Source organism: Papio anubis, chromosome 12 (assembly GCF_008728515.1).
Source record: "Papio anubis isolate 15944 chromosome 12, Panubis1.0, whole genome shotgun sequence".
Taxonomy (NCBI): domain Eukaryota; kingdom Metazoa; phylum Chordata; class Mammalia; order Primates; family Cercopithecidae; genus Papio; species Papio anubis.
This window is the reverse complement of record NC_044987.1, coordinates 95,959,615-95,986,685: the sequence shown is the minus strand read 5'-3', so window position 1 is coordinate 95,986,685 and position 27,071 is coordinate 95,959,615. Positions and strand designations below refer to the sequence as shown.

At 36.3% G+C, this 27,071-nt stretch overlaps 1 protein-coding gene across 9 annotated transcripts in view; it reads right to left on the bottom strand.

Moving 5' to 3' along the window:
- The window catches only part of IFTAP (intraflagellar transport associated protein), a 60,987-nt gene that overhangs the window by 23,616 nt on the left and 10,300 nt on the right, over positions 1 to 27,071 (bottom strand). For all 9 annotated transcript variants that reach the window (XM_003910021.5, XM_003910023.5, XM_003910022.5 and 6 more), the window contains 2 exons: positions 21,348 to 21,506; positions 253 to 407 (listed from right to left, as the gene is read on the bottom strand). In XM_003910021.5, coding sequence (XP_003910070.1) covers positions 253 to 407; positions 21,348 to 21,453 — 261 coding nt within the window. In that variant the 5' untranslated portion in view covers positions 21,454 to 21,506. The remainder of the gene's footprint in view (positions 1 to 252; positions 408 to 21,347; positions 21,507 to 27,071) is intronic.

The following is a 27,071-nucleotide window of genomic DNA, read 5'->3' as shown; positions in this document are numbered from 1 at the left end:
TTAAGAACTTTTTAATAAAACTTGGGGATAACCGATTATCATCATAAACAATAGCTGTCAAAATCATGAAATACATGTAATGATGACCTTCAATAAAGTGCCCCAATGGTACTCCTTCTAGAATTAGGAGTTACAGATCTAACAACTATCTAGTGTTCAGTAGGGTCTCTCTCTTTTTTTTTTTTTTTTTTGATTCATGAAGAATTCTTTTCTTCTCAGATTGTTTCTATAAATGTACTATGTTGGCATTACCTGTTCTTCCAAACACTGTGATGAAGTACGAAGAAAGATGGTTTTATTTCTAAGATGGCAGTTATTTGCTTCATTTTTATGAGTAACTTTTGCTGAGGTAAAAATGTTTTCTGAAGAATCAGTTCCAAACACTCCCCTTTCGGACACAAGATCCTCTGAAATAAGAAGTTATGCACTATTAGAAAACATCCACAACACCCAGTCTGGTTTATTTTGTGTATATTGAGAAAGTTCCTTGCAACAAAAAAGAATACTTTTCAAAGAATTCTACAAACTGAACCCTTAAGGCATTCAGCACTCTGACCTGTTAAAACTGATTTCTAAAATTGGATAGAAAGATAACATTATGTCACTCAACATATATTTACTGAGTGCCTATTACATATCCAGCACTGTTCTTGGGCGATGTTAAAAAGTTAGTAAAATACAGTATTTGCAAGACTCTTAGACATGACCTATCCCATCCATTTCTAAATTTGAGGGATTTTTTCTTTATATGAAAGCAATTTATGGATGATTTTAGAAACCTTGTGAGGGAAAAAAGTAAAATATGAAAATCACTCATAATCCTACAAGCCAGAAAGGCCATAACAAAGTTTTTTCAGTGGCTATCTAAAATTTTTTATGTATCCATGCACTTCTAAAAATCCAAATTCAATCATACTGTACACAACTCAACTTGCCAGCAGTATCTCTTTTCAGGTTATTGAATATTCCATGTAATTTTAATAGTTATCAAGAACTCCTTTATATAAATGTAAGATAGTTTATTTAACCAATTCCTTATTCTTGACTGTTTAAAATTATAAACATGAATATATTTGTACTAAATCTATGTACATTCATGATTATCTACTTAGGCTGAGGAGAGCATCTAAGAGTAATCCTAAATTAAGAGACTAAGACAATTATATCATGATGCTATTAAAAGAAATGTGGGGGAAAATGAAATAATTTTGGTAAAAGATAATGAATCTAGCTTTGGCCATGTGGCATTTGAAGTGCCAGTTGAAACTGTAGTGGAAATGACTGAACAGCAGCTGCAAATGTAGGTTAAAATCTGGGAGAGATTTCACAGGAGGTAAATATCTGGTCATCAATTACACTGAGGTAATAGTTTAAGCCATAACATTATTTTTAATATTAATAGTAATATTAAAATTAATAATCAAGGTTAACATTCATTGAGTGTCTGGCACTCACCCTATTCTAATAAAAGGTGAAACAGTTTCCGTTTTCCCTGCTCAAAAGCATCTCATGAATCATTTCATTTAATCCTCAGAATACCACTAAAAGTAGACACTGTTACTATCCTCACTTTACAGATTAGAGAACTAAGGCCTGCAGAGAAAGAGTAACTCACTCAAGGCTATACAGATGGTTAAGCAGCAGAGTGGGGATCTGAACACTGCCTTCTGACTCTAGAACCTATCCTTCTAACCACTGTGCCTTGCTACCTGCGTTAGTGTAGCAAATGAAAAGAAAAGGTCTTTAGAGAATAGAAGAAAAAAGAAGCAGAAAGGGCAGGGGGTGGCGGGGAGCCAGAAAGGAGACAAAGAAAAAATGGCTTACAATAGTCAAAGAAGAACTAAGGGTGCAGGGTACATTCCAAAACTGAAACTTGCTTCTTCTGACAATAGCAAGTACAGGAACCTACGTCAATGATCACTAAAAGAGTGATAAAGGAATTCAAAAGAAGTCAAGTGGCAGAAATCAAGCCATTGTTGGACTGGGCAATCCTACTCCATCCCCTTCCTAGCCTCTACTATAAAAATGTTCCAGAGACCCAGCAATTGTTTTATCTGTGAGTTCCTTAGGAACATCCCTAACTGAAGGGGTTACAGATAGCCTAACCCAGCACAATGCCCATGTTTGTTTCCCTTGACCTGTCAGTGCATGGCATCAAAATCAGTGAGATTCATGTTGTTGTAATGATCACAGCCTGGTACAAATCCAATTAACATCATTTGTTTGCTTCTGAATACCCTATCATTGGTAGAATTAAGACTTGTGAGGATATGTTTAGGACATAACACAGATATACTGATAGGAAGCAGAGATAAGGTAACCTAATCTATAATACATAATTAATAAGCCAGAGAGGGAAAACACAAATATGAAATGCATCACACTCTCTTTAAAAAGGTCATATCCATAAATAACACCAGCTCAGGCCAGCTCTCTACTACTGCCTACTGCACCAGCACCAGTGACTTCGAACTAGCTACTAGCGGGAGAGGTGGCCCCTGCCTTTTGCCTCAACAAATCCTTGGAAATTCTGGTGTGAAGCACCCAACCTTGGCTTCTGTGGGTGGAGGGCTGGGGGGTGCTGAGCAAAGTGTGGGGAGGGTTGCTAAGAATATGCTGGAGTAACCAGCCCTATACAAGATGAGATAAATGAGGAAGAAATGGTCTTAGGCCTTAGTCTCCCTGACTTCTTCCACTTTTACAGCCACAGAGATGTCCTGAATCAGTCCTAGGGCAAAAAGCATTGGTAGCATAGTAAAGCAAGATAGGCACATAGACACTTGGAAATAGGAGTTAACTGAGGGATGAAAGGGTTCCTCAAACTTCATCAATGTTGAAAGGAAAGCAGACTTCCTGTGGCTACTGCCATGCCTTAGTGCCCTATTCTAATAAAAGGTGAAACAGTTTTCATTTTCCCTGCTCATCCTTTAAGTCAAGTATAACCTAAATCTAGTAATTACTAAGAAAATACTATGTACCCAGCACAACACTATTGTAATAATCTATTGATTTAAATACTTGAAAAGCACAGCAATGTCTGAAAATCAAAGATGTTCTACAAGGACGAGTTCTATTTGTTCTCACAATCACTCAGTGTACTCTCTACTATTTCCAGTAAAACACCCAGGTTATGTGACAGGTAAGCAGATGAAACTCCTCTGAAATAAAGAACAAAATATAATGAAGTCTCGGCTTCTGATCCTGATGTTGGACTATTATTGGGATCTCAGATCTAACAAAAGTTCTTTCACTCTTTTAAAAATTCTCCTTTTATAAACACAAAGTTTTCATTTTTAAAAGACTGGATGATGTAGAAAAGAACTTGTTCGCTCTCCGACAAAAGCTACAGTTTACGGCTCCTTTCTAAACTTCAAAATTGGTTTCACAAGAACATATGCTATATCCCTCCTAAGACCCAGACGTGCTCCTTCTAAAGGTTTTTATCGTTGTTTTTAAAATCCAGCAAATAATAAATATCTTGGCACAATAAGAAAGGAAAAAAAAGTTATTTTTCAATATGATAATGTCAAAATGGCAGATGCCGGCACAGCCCAGAATCCGAAGTGGCTGAAAGCCTGATTAGAGAGCCAGATGCCGCTTCCTATAGCCATCCTGGTGCAATCCAAAAGTGCCACCCAAGTGTTCGACTCATCTTCTTCTGTTTCTGTTTTTCATCAGGGTCCTCTTCCACCCTTTCATCTTATCCCTAATGTTTCTTGCTTTGAAATAAATGTCAGACATAATACGGTTTAGAAATCTAACAGCAATATTTCAGAGAACAAGTAGGTTATCGAGACCTGAAAAAGCGTTTCTTTGGGCATTTCTGAGTCAAAACTTCAATACAGATGAGACAAAAGTTTTTTTTCTAAAGGTTTTTCGAGGTTTCATTATTCTGAAGCAATGGAATTTCAATTTCCTTTTGATACCAAACAGACAAGCTTCCAACAGATCTCCCTTACAAGGCCCCCACTACACCTATAGGGTCTAATTTCAGACCAAAGAAAAAGGTTACACACCTTGAAAAGGTTGAAACTTTTGATGTCTTGATAAATTAAACACTAACCACATATTGATTATATATCTTCCAGATAAAAGTGATTTTTTTAAACAACTCAATTTCGAAAGAAACTTTTTTAAAAATTCAAATTAATCTGTAAAAAGGCCAGACTAGTGCCCATGCAATGAGGAGCATTATCACACTTGCAGGAGAATTTTCACAGATCAGCACAACCAACATTAGAATTCACAACCAAATCTGCCAGCAAGCTCAGAGTGTCTGTTCTTCCACACTCTGGTCAATAGCAATATAAATCAAGAGCATGTTCTCAGTTGAGAGGAGATATTGAATATATTGCTAGAAGGAAAGAAAAATTCATGAGGGGACAATTCTGTGCAACACTAGGCAATTGCAAAAAGCCTTCTGCAAAGAGAATAGGGGATAAGCAATCATGCTGATAACAAGGTTGGGTACTCTGAAAGTCAGGGCGTGATTTTTGCATTATACTCCTTGCCTAGAGCAATGTTTCTCTGGACAATAATATTTGCTCTTGATTTGTCCAGCCAAGCTACTTCACTCCACTGCTTCTTGATCTCATGCTCCTTGGTATCTGGCCTCCCCTGGAGTGACAGTCGTTAGAACTAAATAAGCAATTTAAAAACCAATCAATCATAAATCAGAATAAATCCAAAGAAGCTAAATTCGGCTGACAAATGCTTTGTCTAAATTCCCTTTGCAGTGCTCTGAATTCCAACTGTTTTATGTTCCTCATTTGAAAGGGCACGGGGAGGAGAGGATTACCTCAGTCTGGCCAGTCAGGAATAACTGTGCTTTCCCCGAGGCTGGATGATAATTGACTCATTATTCACAGTCATAGCCATCAACCTGCCAAGGCACAAATGCACAACCCTGGCCTAGAAAAATGTGTGTGAAAAGCCCCAGATGAGAGACACAATAGCAGTAAGTTGAAATTTTTGAAATGTCCAGTGTTAGGCACTTACAGAGAGAAAAATATGAAGAGAGTGTAATGTTTCTGAAAGCTTATTTTCAGACAGAAAAAAATTCTGTGTGGTGGCTGAGTTACGGAGCTCACTCAATCCAAAAGTTATATTCTGGTCATCAACTATGTGCAAGGTGACAAAGATGGTTAACACTCAGTCCTTGTTGTCCTTACAGAGTTTACAAACTAGGAAGGTAAGCCATATATGCAAACCACCAAAATAGAAGGCACCGATGGCAGATGATATAAGGGAGGTACAAAGACAAAGAATGGTAAAATCATAATTGGTTTGGGAGAATCACAAAAGGCTTCACATAGGACTAAGGCATCTGAGCTGGGCTTTGAAAGACAGCTAAAATTTCAACAGGTGAGCACTGTGAAGAGGTCATTTTACACAGGGAAAATTCCCTGAGCAAGGCCCTCAATGTGGGAACGCACAAGGCCTGAGGAAGAATCGCCAATTATTCCAGGAAGATTTGGGGACACATGGATGGGGTATATTTGGAGGGCCTGACAAAAACTGTGCTTGACCTACATCCTGGGGAGTCACAATTAGAGCTGTACTCTAAGAAGACAAATGGACAGAATGGATCAAAGTGGTTCAGGTACTAGAGACAAGAAAGTGGAGCTACCATAGTAACCCAGGTGAGAAGGGGAGCTTCAGCTATGGTGGCAGTGGTGGGAACAGAAGAGATTTAGAAAAAAAAAAAACAGAGTTCGCAAGTGAGTTCTCTTTTGTTTTTAGAACAAAAATGAAGGCACTATCTCCAACTGATTATGTGTCCTCTCTCCAGATATCACAGAATCATCACGTTATCTTTCCACTGCAATCTGTACTATACTTTTACATATAATTTGGCATGCCCTTGATAACTTTTTTTTAAACAATCTCTGTGATGGTGGGTGCAAATAACAGCATGACGGCAACCTGTCAAGTAGATAACAGTTTGGTGCTAAGAGGCCACACATACCCATCCCATAAAATGAGCTTACCTTCCCAACTGACTTAGTCAAGACCACAAAAGAGGTGGCCCACACTGGGAACAGATGCAGCATATTTGAGCATAGCCTCCCACAGCTCCAGAATTCCTAACAGAGCAACACCTGCTGGTGACAATGTCAGCACAAGGGAGAATCTGTTACATCCAAGTTTGTTTCTTTTTGCACCACAACCCTTTTCTACGCTAAACTTACAAGTCTATGCATAATTGATTTATTTTCTTAATAGGTAATATTTACAAACAAGTAGGATCCTCCTACTTCTTGAGCTAAACCCAGAATCACAAGGACACATGCTTATCTGGTGAAGAACCCAGGAAGGATCTAAGTATCCACGAACAATACCCCCACTTCCCCACAGCTTTACTGGGTATAATTTACACACCACAAAACTCGCTCATTTTAAGTGTACAATTCAATGATTTTTAGGAAGTATACAAAGTTGTACCACCATCACCACAATTCCATTTTTAGGTCATTCCATCACCCCAAAAAGGTGCCTGGAGCCCATTTGCAGTCACTCCCCATTCCTACTCTCAACCACAGGCAACCACTAATCTACTCTGTGTTGCTATGTATTTGTCTCTTCTAGACATTCTGTATCAATGGAATCTTATGATATGTGGTCTTTTGTGCCTGGCTTCTTTCCCTTAGCGTAACATTACTGAAGTTGGTCTGTTGGAGTGTATTAGTACTTCCCTTATTGTCAAATAGTCCATTGTATAAATAGTACCAAGTCTTATTTTTCCACTCACTAGTTGATGAAAATTTGGAGTGTTTCCACATTTTATACCCCCTTAATGATGATACTGAGTTTGACCTAAGGACTGTCATCACTAATCCAATTCCATGCTGTCCCATATGACAAAATAAAACCACAGGGTAACTATGCAGTTTAACTTCCCTCCACACCCAATGGAAGAAATGCTGATGCTCATTGAGGCTATAATTCTTTAATCACCTTATCTCCACCGTACCATCAGAGTCATAGGATCAGGCCACTCTGTATCACATGGCCTGTTTTCTTCAAATTTATATGAAATAATCTGAAATTACCTTCCTAAATTGTTCATTGCCTGTTCCCACTAAATGTATCCCTAAGAGGAGCAGGGATCTCACCATCAGGAACTTACTCACAGTTTCTGTAAAGTAAAATATTCATTCTCCACTCTAAAGGATGGGTAAGAATTAAGACTGAAACATAGATTGATATTCAGCCCTTCAACCAGGAAGTTCTACACTGAGAGTTCACCATGTGCTTAACACTCTGCTAGGCTGGAAGAGGAGTTAAGAAAATGATATGACATGGCCTCTGCCTATAAGAAACATATCATCTAGTCCCTTAAAATTTTTACTCATTCAAAGACACAACATTTTACATATCTTTCAGCTCACATTTCCATGTTTAAGAATGTATCAAAGGAAATGATTAAGTACGTGGGTGAAGATTTCACTGCAAAGCCAAAAATGTCTGATTTATTCCCTTGAACATTTTTATTTAATTGAGGACATATGTTTTTGCAGATCTTTGAACCAGCATTTCCATGGGTGAAAATGTATCTAAAGGCCATAAATAAGAAGGGTACAAAAATGCTGGTACCAAAATCAATCAATAAATAAAGGCCAGAACCCTTGCAAGGACCTACAAACCTATCCATGCCCCATCTTTCCCTACCTCCATGCCCTCTAACCTCAGCTTCCACTCCTTTCACCTTTGCTCATGCAACTCCAGTCGCACTGGCCTCCTTGCTGGTCCTCAGCTGGGAAGGTGCTGCTATGACCTGGCCTCTGCACTCGCTGTTCCCTGGGCCTCAAATATCTGCAGACTCACCTCATTCCAGCTTTATTCAAATTTTACCTTCCCAGATCATCCTATATAAAACTGCAACCCTACATCCTCCTGCCAGCACTCATGATTCCCTATACCATGCTCTGGTTGTTTTCCCCCTTTCTAGAACACAAATTTCAGTTTCCCCCTTCTAGAATACAATTTCTCTGAAGGCAATGATCTTTGTGTCTTTTGTTCACTTCTGTAAGTAACATTTAGCACATAGTAGATATTCAACAAACATTTACCAAATGAATGAGGGTGTGCAATGCAGCATCATTTGTAATAGACAAAAATTAGAAATAATTCAAATCTCCAATAAAAAGAGAATGGCTAAACAAATATCCATGCAACTGAATACCAGGAAGTCATCAAAACACTGGTAAATAATATTTATTGCTATGAGGTGTTCATAATATAACGTTACATTAAAAAGCAAGTTACTTCTTATCTGTAGAGTGGTGAGGGGAAAAAAGCAAGATACAAAAACTATGTGTAGTACAAGCCCACTTTTATAAAATAATTATAATAAATTTGCTGAATATATAAATGAATGAAAATATTAGGTTGAGCCCTTACAATAATTCAGGTACTATAAATATAAATAAATAAATATATTTATGTGCATTTTATATATTTTTATTTAATCCTAATAACAATGAGGTAAAAGTTATTATATCTATTTTACATATGATAAAACTGAAGCTCAGAAATGTTAAGTAAGTTTCCCAAGACCATCTAGTTAGAAAGTAAGAGTTTAGATTCAAATCTTGGTTGTCTCCAACTTCCATGTTCTTAACTAATAACTGAATACATATATACATATTAATAAACAGAAAAATTCAAAAAGGATGCATACAACCATGGTTTATCTATAGGACAATAGACTATGGCTTTATTAGTTAACTGCATATAAGTTTGCCTACATAAAAAAGACACCTAAAGTAACAACAGCTTAAACAAAATGGAAGTTTATTTCTCGCTCATGCAACAGTAAGAGATATAGACAATCCAAGGATAATATGATTGTTCTGCACAGTCATCTGACCCAGGTTTCTATCTTTCTACTCTGCCATGACTACAGCACCAACCTTCTCCACATGGTCCAGGATGACACACCCCCACACCCTTGTTCCAAGCAAGAGGATGAAGATAAGGAAGAATAAAGCACATACCTCACTCCTCTGTAATTAGCTAAGGCTGATTTCAGCTGCCAGATCAAGGAAGCACAAAAAATAGAGCAGCTCAAACAAGAATTTTATTTCTCTCTCCTGTAACAGTTTAGGACAGGTGGGTACGCTTTGTTCCATGAAATGACCCAGGGATTCAGGCTGCTGGAGTTTTCTATCATCCTAAGCACATGGCCTCCATGTCTGGGTCTAAAGGAGTTGTTCTAATGATTCCCAATTTCCAGCCAGGAGGAAAAGGATAAAAAGAATATAGTGCATGTGTCTTAAGGATCTGACCCAGAAGTTGCACATACCAATTCCCCTCACATCTCATTGGCACAAACTTAGTCAAATGACCGTACCCAGCTTCAAGGAAGACTGGGATGTAATCTTTATTCTGGCTGGCCATAGAGTAGCTAAAAATTCCACGGCTATAAAAAGAGCATGTTTATTGTTTTGCTGTGTGTGTGGGTGTGAGTGTGTGCATGGGTGTGTGGGTGTTGGTGCCTCTGAGTATTTTCTAATTTTTCTACTGTGAACAAAAAAACTAAAAACTATACTTATATTTGTAGAGGCAAAAAAGCATTTCTTCTAACGAAGTTTCTAATCCTCAATCTAGGGAGAATACCTACATGCATCTTCTTCCTTCTTAAAAAGTTTTTCCTGGAAATAATGAAGAAGGAGGAAAAATATATATATACACATAGATATACACACATATATATAATTTTACATTTTTTTCTATTGTAGGTCAAGATTCTCTTAATATTTAACTTTGATGTCCCTCTTTTAAATCACAAATAATTACCCTAATCATAAAATTCTACTCTTGTGTAAGTCTTTAAAACTACCAAGTACTTTTGTGCATGAAATATACAACAGAAAAGTTACCAGAAACAGCGAAATGATTGGAGGGGCATTTCCTGAAAGTACAGGCAATGAGATGCCTCCACAGCCTGGGTGGTCTCCCTAGTCTCTTGTCTGTGCACTTGCTAATGGCAAAACACTCACAAAGAACACAGTTCTGGCAGCAACAGACAGAAGTAGCAAGGATATTTCCCTGTGATGGAGTAGCTTTGACCTATAGGCACATGCACTATAATCCTTCAGACTTGGAACAGAACGTGTGCTGAACTAAAGCCCACCCTAAAATTCTGTAAGCTATAATATCCTAGCCTCTGTATCAGCAATCAGCAAGATCACAGTAAAATTATTCCTACAACCCATTATACTTTTTCACTGTCAAAATGCTTTCTAAATAATATATAATGGTGATATTCAACAAAAATGTCATATTTAAAGTAAAATTATTGTTCTTATGCTTTAAGTGGGGTGGGGAGTGTCACAATTTCATGAAAGCTATAGACCTTATTCACAGAAAAAATATCATATATACAAAAATGGGCACAAAATGTTGAGAAATTCATTTATCTCCCTAAACTCCTCCCTGATTTCATTTAGAGTAAGAAACTATTTCTCAAAGCTGGTCTGAAAGTCCAAGTTCCTGATCTGCACACTAGTAGAACTACTGAATCTTGGGGCAAGATCCCTAGAAATCTGCTTTTTAATAAGTACCTTCCCGGTCATTTGTATATAAGGTAAAATTCCCAAGTAAAGATTCCATGAAGTAAAATCTAACAATGATAATTAAAAAGAAGAATCTGATACTTTATCTTTTGTCAACGCATGTAAATACATTTGCCTGATGATTATGTGTAGACATAGTATTGCGTCCATCCACCAGAGGCCAGTGTGGGATCATCCCCTGAATTGTACTCTTACACCATACAATATACCACGTACATGTATACAATACAATATGTACTACACATAGTTGGTTTTAACTACTTTAAGAAATGGGGTATAAACAACTAACACTGTAGACAATATTTTACATTTTTTATATTTACATTCAAGATTCCTTTCATATTTAACCTTGATGTTTTTCTCTTTCATATTAGAGAATTAGAACCCCTCATCATAAAACTTCACACATGAGTAAGTCTTTAAAATTTACCAAATACTTTCATGTGTATTTCATCCGATTCTCACCACAACCATTTGAGACATACCAAACAGGCAGAATCAGCCCTGATTTACAGATTGACAGAGTAAGTGACAGGCCTGTGATCTTAAGAAATTAGTATATGCCTGGGCTAGTACCCAGGTCTTCTGACTCCAAGGATAGAAGTGTCCCTTCCCATTACACTGGCCCTGCCCATAACAAAATGAGAACTATAAAAGCAATATAGTAAATTATTTATAAAACTAAATATCTGCAATCTAAAAGATTTTCCTTCACCCTAAGATCATGCCCTATCACCTACCTGCACAAAGTTGCATTTACTCAAGGCAACCTCTTTAACTCACCTACATTGGAGAAAGTTAGGAGTAATTTTTCCTTCTTTTTAAAAAAGTAAATACTTCTTAGAAGTTTTCAAACTCTCTAAAGTAGAATAACATCTGCTGAATACATTTGTAATAATATAGGACTCAGACTTTGGCATGTTGCATTAGAGCAATTCAAGAGGAGACTTAAATTATACATCTCTTTCACATTCTCTCATTTTTTTTCAGGAAACTCCAGGACAGCCTTCCCCCCACGTCCCCCCCCAAAAAAAAATAAAGCTTAAAGTAAAATAAGAAGGAAAAAGTCTGAAAATTCACTGTTCTAATCATTCTTACTGTTATTTTATTAACTCATAGAGTATTTATTCAATCTAAAACTGAGACCCCAAAACCAATGGCAATATTCTGGATATGATGTTAATCAACACTAGGCAAACAGTTAATATTGCCTTACCAAATCAACCTCTAACTATACAATCTATAAACATATAGATTGCTATTCTGCCTTCACACATTTAGAGCATTTGGGAATCACACCATCCTTTATAAGCAGATTGCAGCAGGAATCACATATCAGCTGATGAATTTTTCTAGGGTAGGGACCCTGTTTTGTTCATCTGAGTATTCCCAGATTCTAGCTCAATGCTTAAAACACAGAAGGAACCGTCAATACCAAAATGACCTCAACATTAGCAAGAAGACCTGGATTGACACTATAATTAGGGACTAAACTCAACACTCAGAATTAGATGACTCCCTACAACCTCAGTTTTCTAAATAGTAGTTAATATACAATAAAATCGAATGCAAAAGGCAAGTCTGGAAAACACATGAAAATGGTTTAATGATTCTTCTCTGTGCTAAGGATGCATGAACTGCAAGAAGAGTAAGCTGATGGGAGTCACTTAAATCTACCTCCTCTGGAACGAATCCAAATTAAGGGGAAAAAAAGACACTAAAAATCACAAACTAGACAGATTGTGGTTTGATTTTCATATAAAGATTTGGTTAAAATAAAGTTTCCTGTTTGTATCCCTTTGGGTTTAGCTGACCATTTCAAAGAAAATATTATTGTTTCACGGCTAAAAGAACATTTTGCTAAAACCATTCAGATCTGAAACATGCCCATTCAATTGAATCAAAGGACACAGTCTTATGATCACCTCAGTTTCAAGTGGAACAATTTACCCTTTTCCTTCAAGTAATGATACACTTAGCAACAAAGAATAAAAAATAATGTCTCAAGTTAAAGAGAAATGCATACAAAACAAATATGCACTCACTTAATACTGTTTAAGTTGGCTATTTAAAGATAGATAATGACCACCTTAAAAGTTTATTTAGCTATTAGTAGTTCTCTTCCATTCTGTAAAAGTTTAAAATCTCATTTGTCTACAAAAGTTCAACTCTCTAATTTATATGTACATATAAAATATATCAAATATATATAAATTGAAAAGATGTGTATCTTTCCAAGTAAATCAAACAATTTTATTCTTTTCAAAGAATCAAAGAAAATGATTATTTTATTTGTAGGAAAAATAAATATTTTTAATTCCCATGTCTTCACTGAGAAAGCATATTAGAAAAGATATTTATTGGAACAAAATACTATGCATTAAAAACACTGCCAAAAATAAATTTAATGATTATAATTCAAAATGCCATGCTCATTTAAATACATTTTCTTTCCTTATCCAATTACATGTAAACTACAGCAGTCACAAAAAACAAATGATTATCTATGGACCAAATATTCACGTTGAAATAAATGAATATGAATTATAACAACTTCAGCTGAAGGTTTATGCTAATATATCTAAAACAAAATGGCTTGATCAGCTCAAAATCTGTCATAATTTGAAAGGGGAAATTTCCTTCTGCAACTGAACCAGCAATTTTTTGTGTGTTTCATAATTTGTCAATTTGTTCCCTAAGTGTAGTGATTTAGTGATGACAAAAGAAATAGAGAAACAAATGAAAATTGCTTAATTACAGCTTGCAGATGTTCCCCCAAAGAGAAAAAAACAGGTTAATGCTGCTGATGCTGTTTCTTCCACAAGACTCTGCTATAAATTAGTTCACTTCATTCAATATTTTTTTCCTTCAGTGTTCTATGTGATGTTTGATGTTATGTTGTGATAAAGAGATTACATACACATAGTTACTGAATTTATGATCAATATAAAACTATCAACATTTTTTCTTACCCTTTTATTCTTTTTGGTAATACTAAAAAACACATCAATAAAAAGCTTTAAAATAACACCGCTTCCTTACTCGCTCCCTTGGGATGCAAGATTGATTAATTTTTTTTTTATTGCCTAGTTACTTTTATTAGCAAGTCCTTATGTCTTCTGCAAATTTCTCTCGAGGTGACATTATCCCCACGGCCTATGTCCCATGGCCTATGTCTTCAGTTAAAGTAAGTTTATTGCTATTTGCTGTGATATTTTCAATTATCTTCTCTTTACTGTTAAATTCACATTTGCAAAAGCGCTTCCCGAGTTGTCTTTTTTTTTTCTTAATGTGGCTAACGTTAAAAAGGAAACAGAAAGGCACTGCAAATGGCCTGTGAACTAAAAACACCACTCAATATTCAGTAGGGAATTAAATGACTGATAACAACAGCACAGAAAATGTGGCTTCAGTGCCACCTGGAAGCATAAAGCTGGTCAGTTCGTTTCCAACTTCCTCTGACAGGCAATCTGCCAGTTGCAAGGGAATCAAAACAATGTTAAGACCTCTGGTCTCTATCTAATACATGACAAAAAAAATAACTGCAAAAGGCTACACAGCAAGGATTATTTTTCTTGTTGTGTTTTCTTTTATGAGAGAAAGCTGTTTTTATGCTCTACTGAAATTCCTTTCCTGCTCTGAAATTGGTAAGAGGGCCAGCTGCTTTCTATATTTTTCTCTGTGGTATTTTTCTACAGCAGATTTTAAATTCATTCTTCAGATTGGGAAAAGCCTCTCTTTGTACCCTCATGGAAGTTTAAAGATGCATTGCTAATGTTCAAATTCAAAATAGCTTTGGGGACCAAGATGATATGTCAACTTCGGAAATGTGTTGTTTTATGTGCTGTCACCGGTTTCATTTTTAATTATATTTTTTAGAAGCTGTCAAGTATAACTAGTGATATTCTTTTGGCTGAAATGACAACTCAAAATTTATCAGTCCAGAAGTGTAAACCAAATCCCAACCCAAGATTCTAAGCTCTTGACAGAATGAGTACTCAATAAGGAAAAAAAAAAAAAAAAAAAAAAAAAAAAAAAATTAAAAGACTCCTGAAATGAGAACTGTGTAACTTTGAAGAAGTCACTTGGCCTCTGTGGGCCTCAGTATCTCCCAGGCACAATACTTGTGATTCTTCCTTGACTCTTTCTTCTCCCTAATCCTCTGCCAGTCACCTGTTACTAAGTGCTGTCAGTCATTCCTTCACTGGCAGCGTCTCCTAGGCCTTTTTGCTTTCCATTTTCTCCCCCACTACCCTAGTCCAGACCTCCAGCGATGTACTTCTGCTTAGCCCTCGGCTAGTCTCCCTGACTCCAGATGTTTTCTCTACTTCTTCTTTGCTCTACCTTTCAAAATCACAAGCAGCATGTATTACTGGGTTTTGATTGTTTGTTTTAAAATTCTACTATGGTTCCCAGTTACACAGTATATCAAAATCCAAACTTGAGCATCATTACATAGCCTCCTTTTCAGGCTCTCCTTTCGGTGCCATCCACTAAATGTGGGTGTTCCTCAGTGTTGTACTCTAAGGCCCTCCTGTCTGCCCGCCTGTCATTCTGTATTCTCTTTTCTTTTCATTGCATTTATTCAACCAATATTTAAGCATCTACTCATTCTGCCCCACCAGGCACTGCTTTAGATACAAGTGTAATAGTGGTGAAAACCCACAAGACACTAGCTGCATGGAGTTGATACTCTAGAGAAGACAGGGTAAGTGTATTTTGAGGTAGCACATCCATTCCTGTTGGCATATATTATTTTCACAGCAGTGACCCCAGGTCTTGAGAAGAACTGCCCGATGCCCTAAGGAAGGCAGAGAACAAAGTGGTTCAGGGTGTGGGCTTTGAAATCACACTGACTAGGCCCATAGTCTAACTCCATCTCTTCTTATGAGGACAGCAGTCATATTGGGTTAGGGTCCACCCTTATGACCTCATTTAACCCTAATTATCTCTTTAAAGGCTTCATCTCCCAATACAGTCCACGTTGGGGGTTAGGGCTCCAACATGTAAATTTGGGAGGCACACAATTCAGTCCATAACAGCAAGTTACTTAACTTTATGCCTTGGTTTCCTCATCTGTAAGTTAAAAATAATAAAATGATAAAAATTAAAATGTAAGAAAAAACTCACTAGGTCATTATAATGATTAATGGAGATGATACATGTGAAGTGCTAAGCATTAATCCCTAGAACTTAATGCTATCAGTAGTAATATTAGACTTGTTTTGTAATAATCTCTCACTCACAGATGTTTCTGCGAGAGAGGTATAATTGTACAGAGGAGAGTCAGATGTCTGGAGTTTGAATCCTTGACCTGAACTCAGGCAAATTATTTAATCTACAATGACTTTCAGTTCCCTGAGCTATAAAAAGGAAGAATAATAGCTAATTCTTTGCATCATTGTGGCAATTAAATAAGTTACTGGAGACAAATACTTAGTAAATATATCCATAAGTGAATCTAAAATAAAGAGCACTAGACAGCCTCTGCCAACTCTATAATTTAAAAAGAAACATACTTTAAGCAATTATCTGGTATTTTAAAGCGGTACAGACAGTCCTGCTTTTTAACGGACTGCATTATCAGAATCTGTAGCCTAAATCAGTGTTTCTCAAAACTAGTGGTACATCAGAATCACCTAGAGAGCCTAGAGAATATAAAAATTTTAGACCCCTTGCTATAGTTTCATTTAATAAGCCAAAAGCCTGGAAATGTATACTTTTATAAAAGTCTGTCATCACAAAAGTCTTCCTGATATTCAGCCAAATTTGAGAACTACTTGTCTATAGTAGAGCTGCTTACATATGTGGTTTTATGTTTTCAAGTAGACATGGTAAAAAATAAATATGCAAATAAAATGTAAAGTTAATTTTAATAATTTATTTTATTTAAATTAATTTTCTAAAATATTATTCAAATATAGTCAGTATAAAAATATTAAGATATTTTACATTATATTTTTATACAAGTTTCCAAAATCTAGTGTATGTTTATGCTTATGGCATGTCTCAATTCAGAGAGTAAATTTTCGTCAGAAATATTTGATCTGTATTTAGATTTCATAAAATTTACATTTAAAAAAATGGATTCACCTACCCAAGTTGTTCCAAACACCTTTTAAAGTTTTCTAATAAACGAATACCAGTTTTTTTATTTAAATTTACATTAATTTAAGGTAATTAAAATTTAAAATTCTGTTTCTGGATAGCACTAGCCATGTCTCCAATACTCAATAGTTGCATGTTGCTAGTAGCTACTATGGTGGACAGTGCAGGCCTGTATGATCACGAATCATACGGTTACTACACCACTCATGAAATCTGTAATGCTGGAAAAGCACTGGCATCACTCCTTAAATAAGTCAATGTGAATTAAGTAAATATAGATTAATTTCTCTATGATTATACAATATTATTAAAATCTGAGAAAAACTGAACCCTATTCAGTGGTTTTGAAACCCTGAGAGTTTGGAACTATTAAAGGCCAGCCCTCCACCAATTTATAAAGCCACAGGCATAGCCATTTGTCCTGAACATTCAGACACACAATGTTCTACTTAATAGGAAAATCAATTCAAATATTAACAAGTATGAAGAGAAAAAGGGAGGTTGAGTTGACAGGAATTTTTTTCAAAGATATGTTAAAAGAACAATAAAATGCTAAAAGCACAAAGTATTGCAAGTGAAATGAGAATAGCATAAAGAAAAACTAGGAATGAAATTACACATCAAAATGTGAAATAAAATCTTTGATCTACACAGAAGAAAACAGGTTAAAGTAGACAAATATGGCAGTGAATAGAAAGCTGTTATTATGTGGCAATATAAAAACTCTAGAATCACTTGGAAAGCTGGATGCTAGGCACGTGAGAGAGAGAGAAAGAGAGATTTGGAAATAACTACTGTAACTCCTGACAGTTACCATATGTAATAAAATGGAGTTGAAAAGATTTAACGTCAATTTCTAAGTCATTGGCTTCTTAATTATACAATTTCTGTGTGACAGCAACATGAGCAGTAATTACCACTCTAAAAGGTGGGAGCAAATGCTTCCCAAATGGGATCATGTTGTAATCCTGGTGTGGAAGGAAATTAAAAGAAATTGCCTTTTTCTTTCAGCAGTTTAGAAGTAACTCTAAACTTTACTAAAGCAAGGCTACATATTCGTCTTGAAGATGTATTGTTTAAAGGATATAGAGACATATCAGTACCAAAATCAATGCAACCACGACCCAAAGAACCATCACTAGTGTAGGCATTTTAACATCTTTCAGTTTCAGCTCTTTTCTGTCAAACTTTCCTGGTTCTACTTAATGTCTTGAAGCCCAAGGCAAGTTTGGGTTCAGTAGTTATCCCAGACTCATCTCAAGCAGCCCCTCTGATGACTAGACTTTATTGCCCTCCCTCCAACCACAGGCTAGGTGGCCCTCCTATAAACTCTCAGTCTCCACTGTGATACTTCTCATGCATTAGTCTAATTTCCTGCTTGCTTATTTATCTCTACCACTGGATTATGAGTGTTTGAGAACACAAACTATATTTTATTTCCTTTTTAATCTTCAGCACCTAAAATGATATCTGGACCATAACAAGACACTCACAGATTTAATGAATTAATGAATTAATAAAAAATCAAATGTAAGTATTTATATCAGTGTTTCTATAACCTAGAAAACATGATAGCAATATGAAAGGCAGGAAGAAAGAATCCTTTTTTCCTTTTAAACAGATATTCTAGAAATTCCCATATATTAGTTACATTCACAGAGAAACTGAGATACAAAAGATTGAAACTTAGTTGCTTATCTTTCTCCACTATGTCAACAATATAACGATGTCTTTACCAACTATTAAAAAAAAACTGCATGCTAATTTTCTAATACATATCTTACAATTTGATTTACCCTCCTGAACGGAAGATACTACTGAGAATTCACTCATAATTGGCCGTTTAATAATTAATGTCTCTTTAAACATTTTGATAGAACATTGTCTTTACTATCAAACATGTACCACGGTTTAAAAACTTAGTTGCTCTAAAAGAGAAAAAACTACAAAACATGATCAACATAAATGTACTGTAGTGAGAATTATGCTATAATATTAACAGTTTCCAAATGTTTTCCAAGAGTCTGAGGCAGTAATGAGAATTTCTTTCAACAAGGCTATAATTTAATTTTTTCCAGAGAAATATTTTTAATAGGATTACTGACCCTTTTAACACTCTTGGAAAGAAAATGAATCCCATAAGCATTCTGGTGTATAACTATTATAAAAATAAATAGAACAGTCAATCAGTGGAAATGGTAATGGACTTGAGAAACTAAACTTACTAAAGAAATGTACATAAGTATGCATGGTGATAACCACTTTAACAGAGAAAAGGCTCAGTGTATATCAACAAAACGACTAAACACATTGAGACAAATGAAGGGCCTGGAAAGAAGCAGGGAAAATGGGAATTTTGGAAATACAGCTTTAAGGTCTTTCTTAAACAAAACTAACCACATTTACCTTGATCAATTCTGCTGGCTATCACTCAACTCTTAGGCCTGTCCCTAAGTCCTGGTTTCTCAGAAGGTATTTAAATGTTTCAAGGGAAAAAAGGACACTTACTGATTTAAGAGACATTTTTACACTCACAACTCTTTGTGCTTTAAGAGGAATTTTTTCAGGTCATTAGTTTATAATGTGCACTGGTGCCTAGGGATATTTTGAAAGACAAAAAAAAAAAAACTAGTATGCTTGAAGATGCAGTTTATGGGACCTGCATCATCATTTATTTCAGCTCAATTTGGGGCCCAAAACTGAACCCAAAATGGAAGTTATCACATCTACAACAGTTTCTTTCTCAGCATGCAATGATCATACTGGAATTTGAAAACAGAGTAAGACCCCTTTTCACAAAAGTAAATGTATTATAACCCCCTAAATATATCAAAGTCCTTGCAAAAAGTTTTTATTCTTCTAGGGTATAAAAATAAAGTCAGTCTTACAAATGATTTCCAAAATAATATGAATTATCAAAATGTCATTAGCATACCAAAATTCATTAATTCTGCCAATTTTACCCTTGTTTCCACCACCCCACCACAGCCATTCATACTGCTATGTTTAGGTCCAGAAAACGCAAACTAAATCATCGGTCTCGAACAAAGCAGGTATCTCCTAAACTCAGGTTCATAGACTAAAAGATAATTTAGTCATTCTCAAGATTCATTTGATCTACATATCACGTCCAAACAGATCATTCACAGTCAGTCCCAAAGTTAACTAGCTAGTTCCTACATTTTTCATCTCCACTAAGTATAAACAAAACCACCACATCTATGTTTTTTGTTTAAGTGTAAACGAAACAGATATCAATTATATTATATCTTGCCTGATAAAAGAAACAGGTTAGAATCACGGTTTCTTTTCATTATAACTACTACACTTCCTTTATATTTATACATTATAACTATAATTTCATTATAACTACTAATCTTCTTTTACATTTCTTTGGGACACATGAATCATTACTCAAATCATGAAGTCTGGTATTTTAACAGTGTCATGACCTCAGAGATTATGGAACCCCCTGTTCTCGCCCTTGGGTACACATTAGAAACACTAGAGGAGGATTTATAAAATACGAATCCCTTGATCCTAGCTGAGCTTCAGAGTGGGCTCTGATGTCGATACATTCTAAAAGCAAGTCAGATGAGTCTAATGCGTAGCTAGGTAGAGAACCAATGGTCTCAAAAATGTGGATCAATGACCCAGAAAGGATCAAGGTTGAGAGCAAGCCGATGGCAATCTGAAGCAAAATCCAGAAGGAAGATAACAACTCAAATGCCTAGGGGCCCACTTGAATGAATGAAGCAGCCAATGTAAGCACACATTTTTAGATTGTGTGAGTACCAGAGAGCACGACAAACTAAGGAGCTCACTGGGCAAGAGCTCCTGAGCTCTAGCTGACATTGCCACGAGGAAGTAACAGATATTCTCACTGGATCCCACCCAAAAAAAAAACACAAATCAAGATTTTCATGTAAAATTACCCAACTTTCAAATGTTGGCTCAATTACTAAAACAATAACGCTGGATGAGGGAAACAAATAATGAAAAACACAACATGGGTTTGGCCTCATCTCACCCAGTCTAAAGGGTTGTTTCCACTCTACAGAAAACAGGAGCAGCAGCAGCAGCATCACAACAGCAATACCAATACCTAACACTCAGTAAGTACTTATTATGTATTAGTCACTACACTAAGAGTTTCACATGGATTATCTCAATTAACCTTTCTCAACCTTTGAGAGAAGTACTATTATTATTCCCCTTTTACTCAAAAACTACCTCCGCCCATGATCACATGGCCAGTAAGTGTGATCCCAGTTTCCAGAAGTGTGCAATGTAATCCATAGTCTATACTATGCTATTTCTCTTTGAAATTTTTTAAAATAGGCTTTTAACAACCTCCACTCTTTGCATTTGGCTTTCTTAAAAAATAAAAGGATTATACTAAATGATTTCTCAAGTCATTTTTAGTTATCAAATTCTGTGGCTCTGACACCATCACACAACTCTTGGATGTATGAAGACTAGTATTTATATCATCAATAACATTAGGGCACTGGTCATGAGTGCCCTAGTAAGAATTACCTGATAAACGAATGGAATGAATGTTCACTAAATAGTCTTTCTTAAGAGGCAGCAAAAACATAAACTTATAATAAAATTATTTATCTCTATTGCTGCAGAAAGTTTACTTCTCCATTTTACCTTGTGAACGATGAGCAAAAGTGTTCAGAAATTCTTCATCATTTGTTTGCTCATGACAATTAAGGAATTTATCCAAGACTTCTTTGATTAACTGATCTTCATTCATTATTTCCAATCCTGACACATGGGCAGACACTTCTATTCACGAGGCCACAGTATCTGCAAGACAGAAAAATACCAGCTAGCGAGCAACAGGCAATACCAGCCCCTTTGAAAATATTCTGGATGGGTAGGTTGAAAAATCCCAAGGCTCCAAAAGAAAGATCAAGATAGTTACTAGAGCAACGACCTCTAGTTCAAGAGATCAGAATTTTATTCATATCTTTGCTGCTGAATTGTTAATTATCACAATTTTATTTTTTTGCTTCAGTCTTCTCATTACTATCTTCTTAATTCATAAGAATATTGTCACCCAATTACACAATTAGAAATTCAAAGTCTTTCAAGGTAGGAGGAACTTTAAAGAGTACTCAACTAACCACCCATCCAATGACAATAGCCATCCAATGACAATAGCCATCCAATGACAATAGCTTAGTGACTTATTTAGCAGTTACTATGTACCAGGTGCTGTTCTGAGTAATTTGTTTTGTTAATTATCATAACAGTCCTAGATAAGGTCACAGAGTCAATATGGAGAAGTGCCAGCTCAAGAAGTCTGATCCTAGAAACCATGCCTTTAAACACTTCACTATCCATCACTCTACTCACTGGGTGACCTGCCCTCCCCCCGCCAGCCCCCGCCTTCCCTACTATCGCTGACAAAAGTTGACTTGCCCGTGCATCAACACATCCAGGGACTGGTAACTCTGAACATTCCAAAAAAGCCTTTGCACAGCTCTGTTGTTAAAAACGTTTTAAATTAAGCCTAAATCTGTCTCCCTGAACCCTACCCCAACTGGTTTCTGAGCCCCCAACGTTGTACTGAAAAATTTCAGTCCTTCTTATACATGACATCTTTTCAAATATTTGAACAAGGTTATACTGTCCTTTGTCAATCTTCTGATTTCATTCACTGAAACAAATTTATTTTTCAAAACCCAGCTCAGAATTCCGTTTCTCTCTGAAGACTTATCCTTCCATCTCCCACTACTGAGGGAAAAGTTAATCTTAATTTATCTGTGTTCATTCTGTACTAGGGTCTACTGTTAAATTTATCATGCCATATTGGAAACAGTTGTCTACATTTCTGTGTTCTCTACTAGACTCAGAGACATGAAAGAGTCCACATCTCTTCATCTTTGTATCCCAAATGCTTGATAGCTCGGGATGTGGCATAGAGCTGGCAGTCAATCAATATTGAGCTAACATTACTCATTTGAGCAGGTACAACAGTCAAGTATTGCTAGAAGCTGGCAAAACACTAAACTATACTTGCTCAATTATTTCACCTGTACCCTATATGACATGGTTTCGAGTCCTTAAATCCTCCTGGTCAATCTATCTGGAAAAAGTTTCACACTGACTGTACCTCTTTGTATATACCATCCACAACTGAACACAAGACTCCAGACACGATGAGATTAGACTAACTCACATTCTCAATATTCCACTCATGCTATACAGCTAGAGCTCACATTTACACTGGTAGTGGCCATTCCACATTGTCATTCATTTAGCACAGTGCTAACCAAACACCTGTCAGCTGAGACGCAATGCCTCAATCCAAGCACAGTTTGGACTTCGTTTTCACTTATGATATTTCACCTTGTTAAACTCCATTCATTCTGTATAAAGTATTCTTCTTACATAGCTTTGAGAAAATTATCTACAGAAAGCAGATATGTAATTACTGCCTAAGTAGCCACTATACTACATGGGGGACCATAAAAAGTAGGGGTTTCTCCAATACTGTAAGGAAGGGAGAGCACCAAGCTTCCTTCTATCTGAAACAAGAGTACACATCTGTTAATTTTTTCTCCCACTTTTCCTTTATACATTTATCATTTTAAAAATATGAATAGCATGTGTATGATATAGAAACCTTTAAGTATCTCCTGACTCTGCCAATTCCTAACCATCAGAGGTAAATGCTGTCAAGAGTCTAAAGAATGTACTTCTACATCTTTCCCTATAATGTTTATAGAGAATAATAGACTTTTTCTAAAAGTGGAACCATATTATATGTCATTCTTTACAGCTTTAATTTAATAAGTTATCATGGACATATCACCACTTTAGTATATGCAGATCTAGCCTATTCTGTCAAACAGCTATATAGTCACAGCCCAGCTCTGCCACTCACTGTGTAGCACTGGGCAAGTTACTTGACCTCTCTGGGTCTCTGTTTCCCCGTATCTATAAAAAGGGATTATATCCCAGCACTTTGGGAGGCCGAGGTGGGTGGATCACCTGAGTTTGGAAGTTCGAGACCAGCCTGAACAACCTGGAGAAACCCCATCTCCACTCAAAACACAAAATTAGCCAGGCATGGTAGCACATGCCTGTAATCCCAGCTACTCAGGAGGCTGAGGCAGGAGAATTGCTTGAACCCGGGAGGCAGAAGTTGCGGTGAGCCCAGATCGCACCATTGCACTCCATCATAGGCAACAAGAGCAAAACCCCGTCTCAAAAACAAATAAATAAATAAATAAAAGGGATTACAACTATACAGGTCTGTATTTCCTTAACCTCAATTCCAAAATACCAAAAAGCTCAGGAAAAAAAAAAATTTTCATAAGACAATGTCCAAATGCATTTGGGGACAAGACCTGATTGAATTAACATGAGAGTACTTACGGCTTTTATTCTACTCAGCGTTACTATTCATATATTTCCCTGTAGAAATACCAGTGTGCTTGCATAGAAGGTGCTTTCCCAGAACCAGCCTAGAGATTTTGTATAATATATGACACATGCACTGATTACCTTTCTAAACTCCAAAAAGTTCTGAATTCTGAAGCACATCTGACCCTGAGGGTTTAAATAAAGAATCGTGAAGCTACACATGCCTCACAAGATTACTGTGAAAATTAAATGAGTACGCACGGCATCTCAAAAAATGTTAGCCAGGATGATGATGATGATGATGGATCAGTCTTAGGATTCTGTCCTTTGCCTACACAAAGACCTGTTATAACTGTGCCCACTCAACTCTGAAGGCAGTGATGTTATCTAAAGATAAATCAAGATAATTCCACATGTATTACAACCCCAGATAAAGCGTGGAGTTGTAGAGGACTGAGTAAAAATTAAAAGTGTAGCTGGGTACCAACTTAAAACAAAAGAAACCGTTTCAAGCTATTTGTACCTAAAAAAGTTAGATATATGAAAAAGCATTGGTTATGGCTTATGCACATTTACTTGTAACATTGCCAAGGCTTTAGCCATGCAAAGCTGAATAAATTGTGTTTGCAGTAGCTAGACAGTAAATAATGATAAGTAAACTCAAAAGTGACTATCATTTCACTACATTAGCATGTATACTTCATTACAAGAATTTCAATGTCAATCTGCTTTTCCAGAATTGGAGCCTAGAAAAATTTCACCAGTTTATCAATCTCTTCTTTAAAATCATCTTTGGTAAGTTACTTCAGCAAACAAACACCAAAGAGATGCAGCCAGGTTGTGGTTTCCATTCCTGTAAATGTCTTCTCATAATGCTTTAGGAGTGTTAACAGAAATTCCTTTAAACTTCTTTTCCACTTCTCAAATTGGCATATTTTGAGTATTATTCAACACATCTCAGTAGTACTAAAAGCAAACAATTAACAGATTGTGCCAGCACAAATTCAAAATCCTTCTAGGCCTTTAATTTTATTTGTGTGGTTATCCCAATATAAAGATGACATGCTTTTATTGACTATTTTATTTATTTATGTATTTATTATTTATTATTTATTAATTTATTTATTTATTTTGAGACAAAGTCTCACTCTTGATGCCCTGGCTGAAGTGCAGTGTCGCGATCTTGGCTCACTGCAACCTCTGCCTCCCAGGTTCAAGCAATTCTTCTGCCTCAGCCTCCCGAGTCACCAGGATTACCAGGCGCCCCCCTACTATGGCTGGCTAATTTTTTTTGTATTTTTAGTAGAGACAGGGTTTCGCCATGTTGGGCAGCCTAGTCTCGAACTTCTGACCTCAGGTGATCAGCCTGCCTCGGCCTCCCAAAGTGCTGGGATTACAGGCGTGAGCCACCGTGCCCGGTCTTATTGACTTCTTAAAGGACTTCTGGAATATCCAGTTTCACAAACTGTCATTATTAGAAGAGTTTAACAATACCCATCTTCAAATTTAGAACTTGCCTTTTCTACAAAAATACAAACCTAGTATTAAAAGTCCCCAGGGACTGACAGGACAGATAATCACTTATCAGACAGCCAAGTGGTTTATGCAAATCCTAGTGGTTTTCTAAAAGGAAGCAATGCATTTTCAATTACCATTCACATACTTTTGTGTTTTTATCATGAAGTATTTTTCTAAAAGAAAAAGCGAGGGGGAGAGAGATCGAGAGACACTTGCCTGGATAAGAGAATTCTTTGTTTTGGTTTGGTTTTTATGTTTTAAGGCTTTGAGCTCCACATGAAAGACTCAAAACGTCTTGAGATAAGTAAATGTGTATAAATATCTGCTGGTAAATCACAAGCAACACTTTCACAGTCACGGCCCCCAGAAGGAAATACAGGGAGCATGCACTGCTCCTTGGACTATTACACTTCACTTGAAAACCACAGGCCTGGTAAGGAATAGGGTTCACTTTTTACCAAGTCACTGAGAAATAGAAAAATCATATAACCTCCCTAAAGTCTTGTTTTCTGCTATCAAATAATGAAGCTAACAACCACCTAAGCTAGTTAATGTTATGTGCTCTCTGAAAGAACATTATTATGAAATATGGTATATGAAATTGTCAGCACTGATTCAGCACATCTTTGATGTTCACCTTCAGATACTTGTTAATGAACTTACTCAAACAAAATGCAACTTTCAGACACAATAGTCGACCTAAAGAAGTAAATCACCACGAGCTTGCTTCTCTGAAAGTGCATACCATACTTTTTAACAGCACTAGGGTTATATGTCTGCAAAAAAAAAGTGTGGGGCAGTGGTTCAAAACTCTGAGAGTCATGCAGGTCTATGAAAGCCCACTTACTCAAAATTGTATTCTTCTGCTCAGTAACAATCTACTGCTATACCGAAAGGTAAGATGGGATATCATAAAAATATTATCACTTTGCCTAAGGAAATAAAATCATCAACATTTGTACTTCAACAATTGCACAAGGGGTGTGTCCTTTTATATTTGTGTAAATGGTCAAATCTCCAAAAGACCAAACTGCACTCTAACTGCAGAGATTTAGTAAGACTGCACAGATGTGATTAGAACAGACCTAATATGAACTGATGTCTTCCTCCTTGACTGAACTACAACAATTTTGCATCCTCTAATTTTTTTGTCTTTCAGATAATATCAAGAAGAAAGAAAAACCATCCAATGAGAAATTCAGATTCTCTGACTTGAGAGAAACCTGAAGGTTATCTAGTCCAATCATAGGAATAAGTGAGTATGGGAAAGAAACTTCATGTGGGGTTTCTGTCAACTAATGACTCTATTGATGAGCAGTAATGGATGGTTCTCTCATCATAAATAGTAATGAGATGCTCATGATTATGAACTTTAAGGCATATCTGAAGCCTCAGGAAATTAAGCACAAAGCAGCAATCTTACCCTGGCAGGTATATTCATGCCTCCATTTGTGCTCCATACCCTAATGACATTCAAAA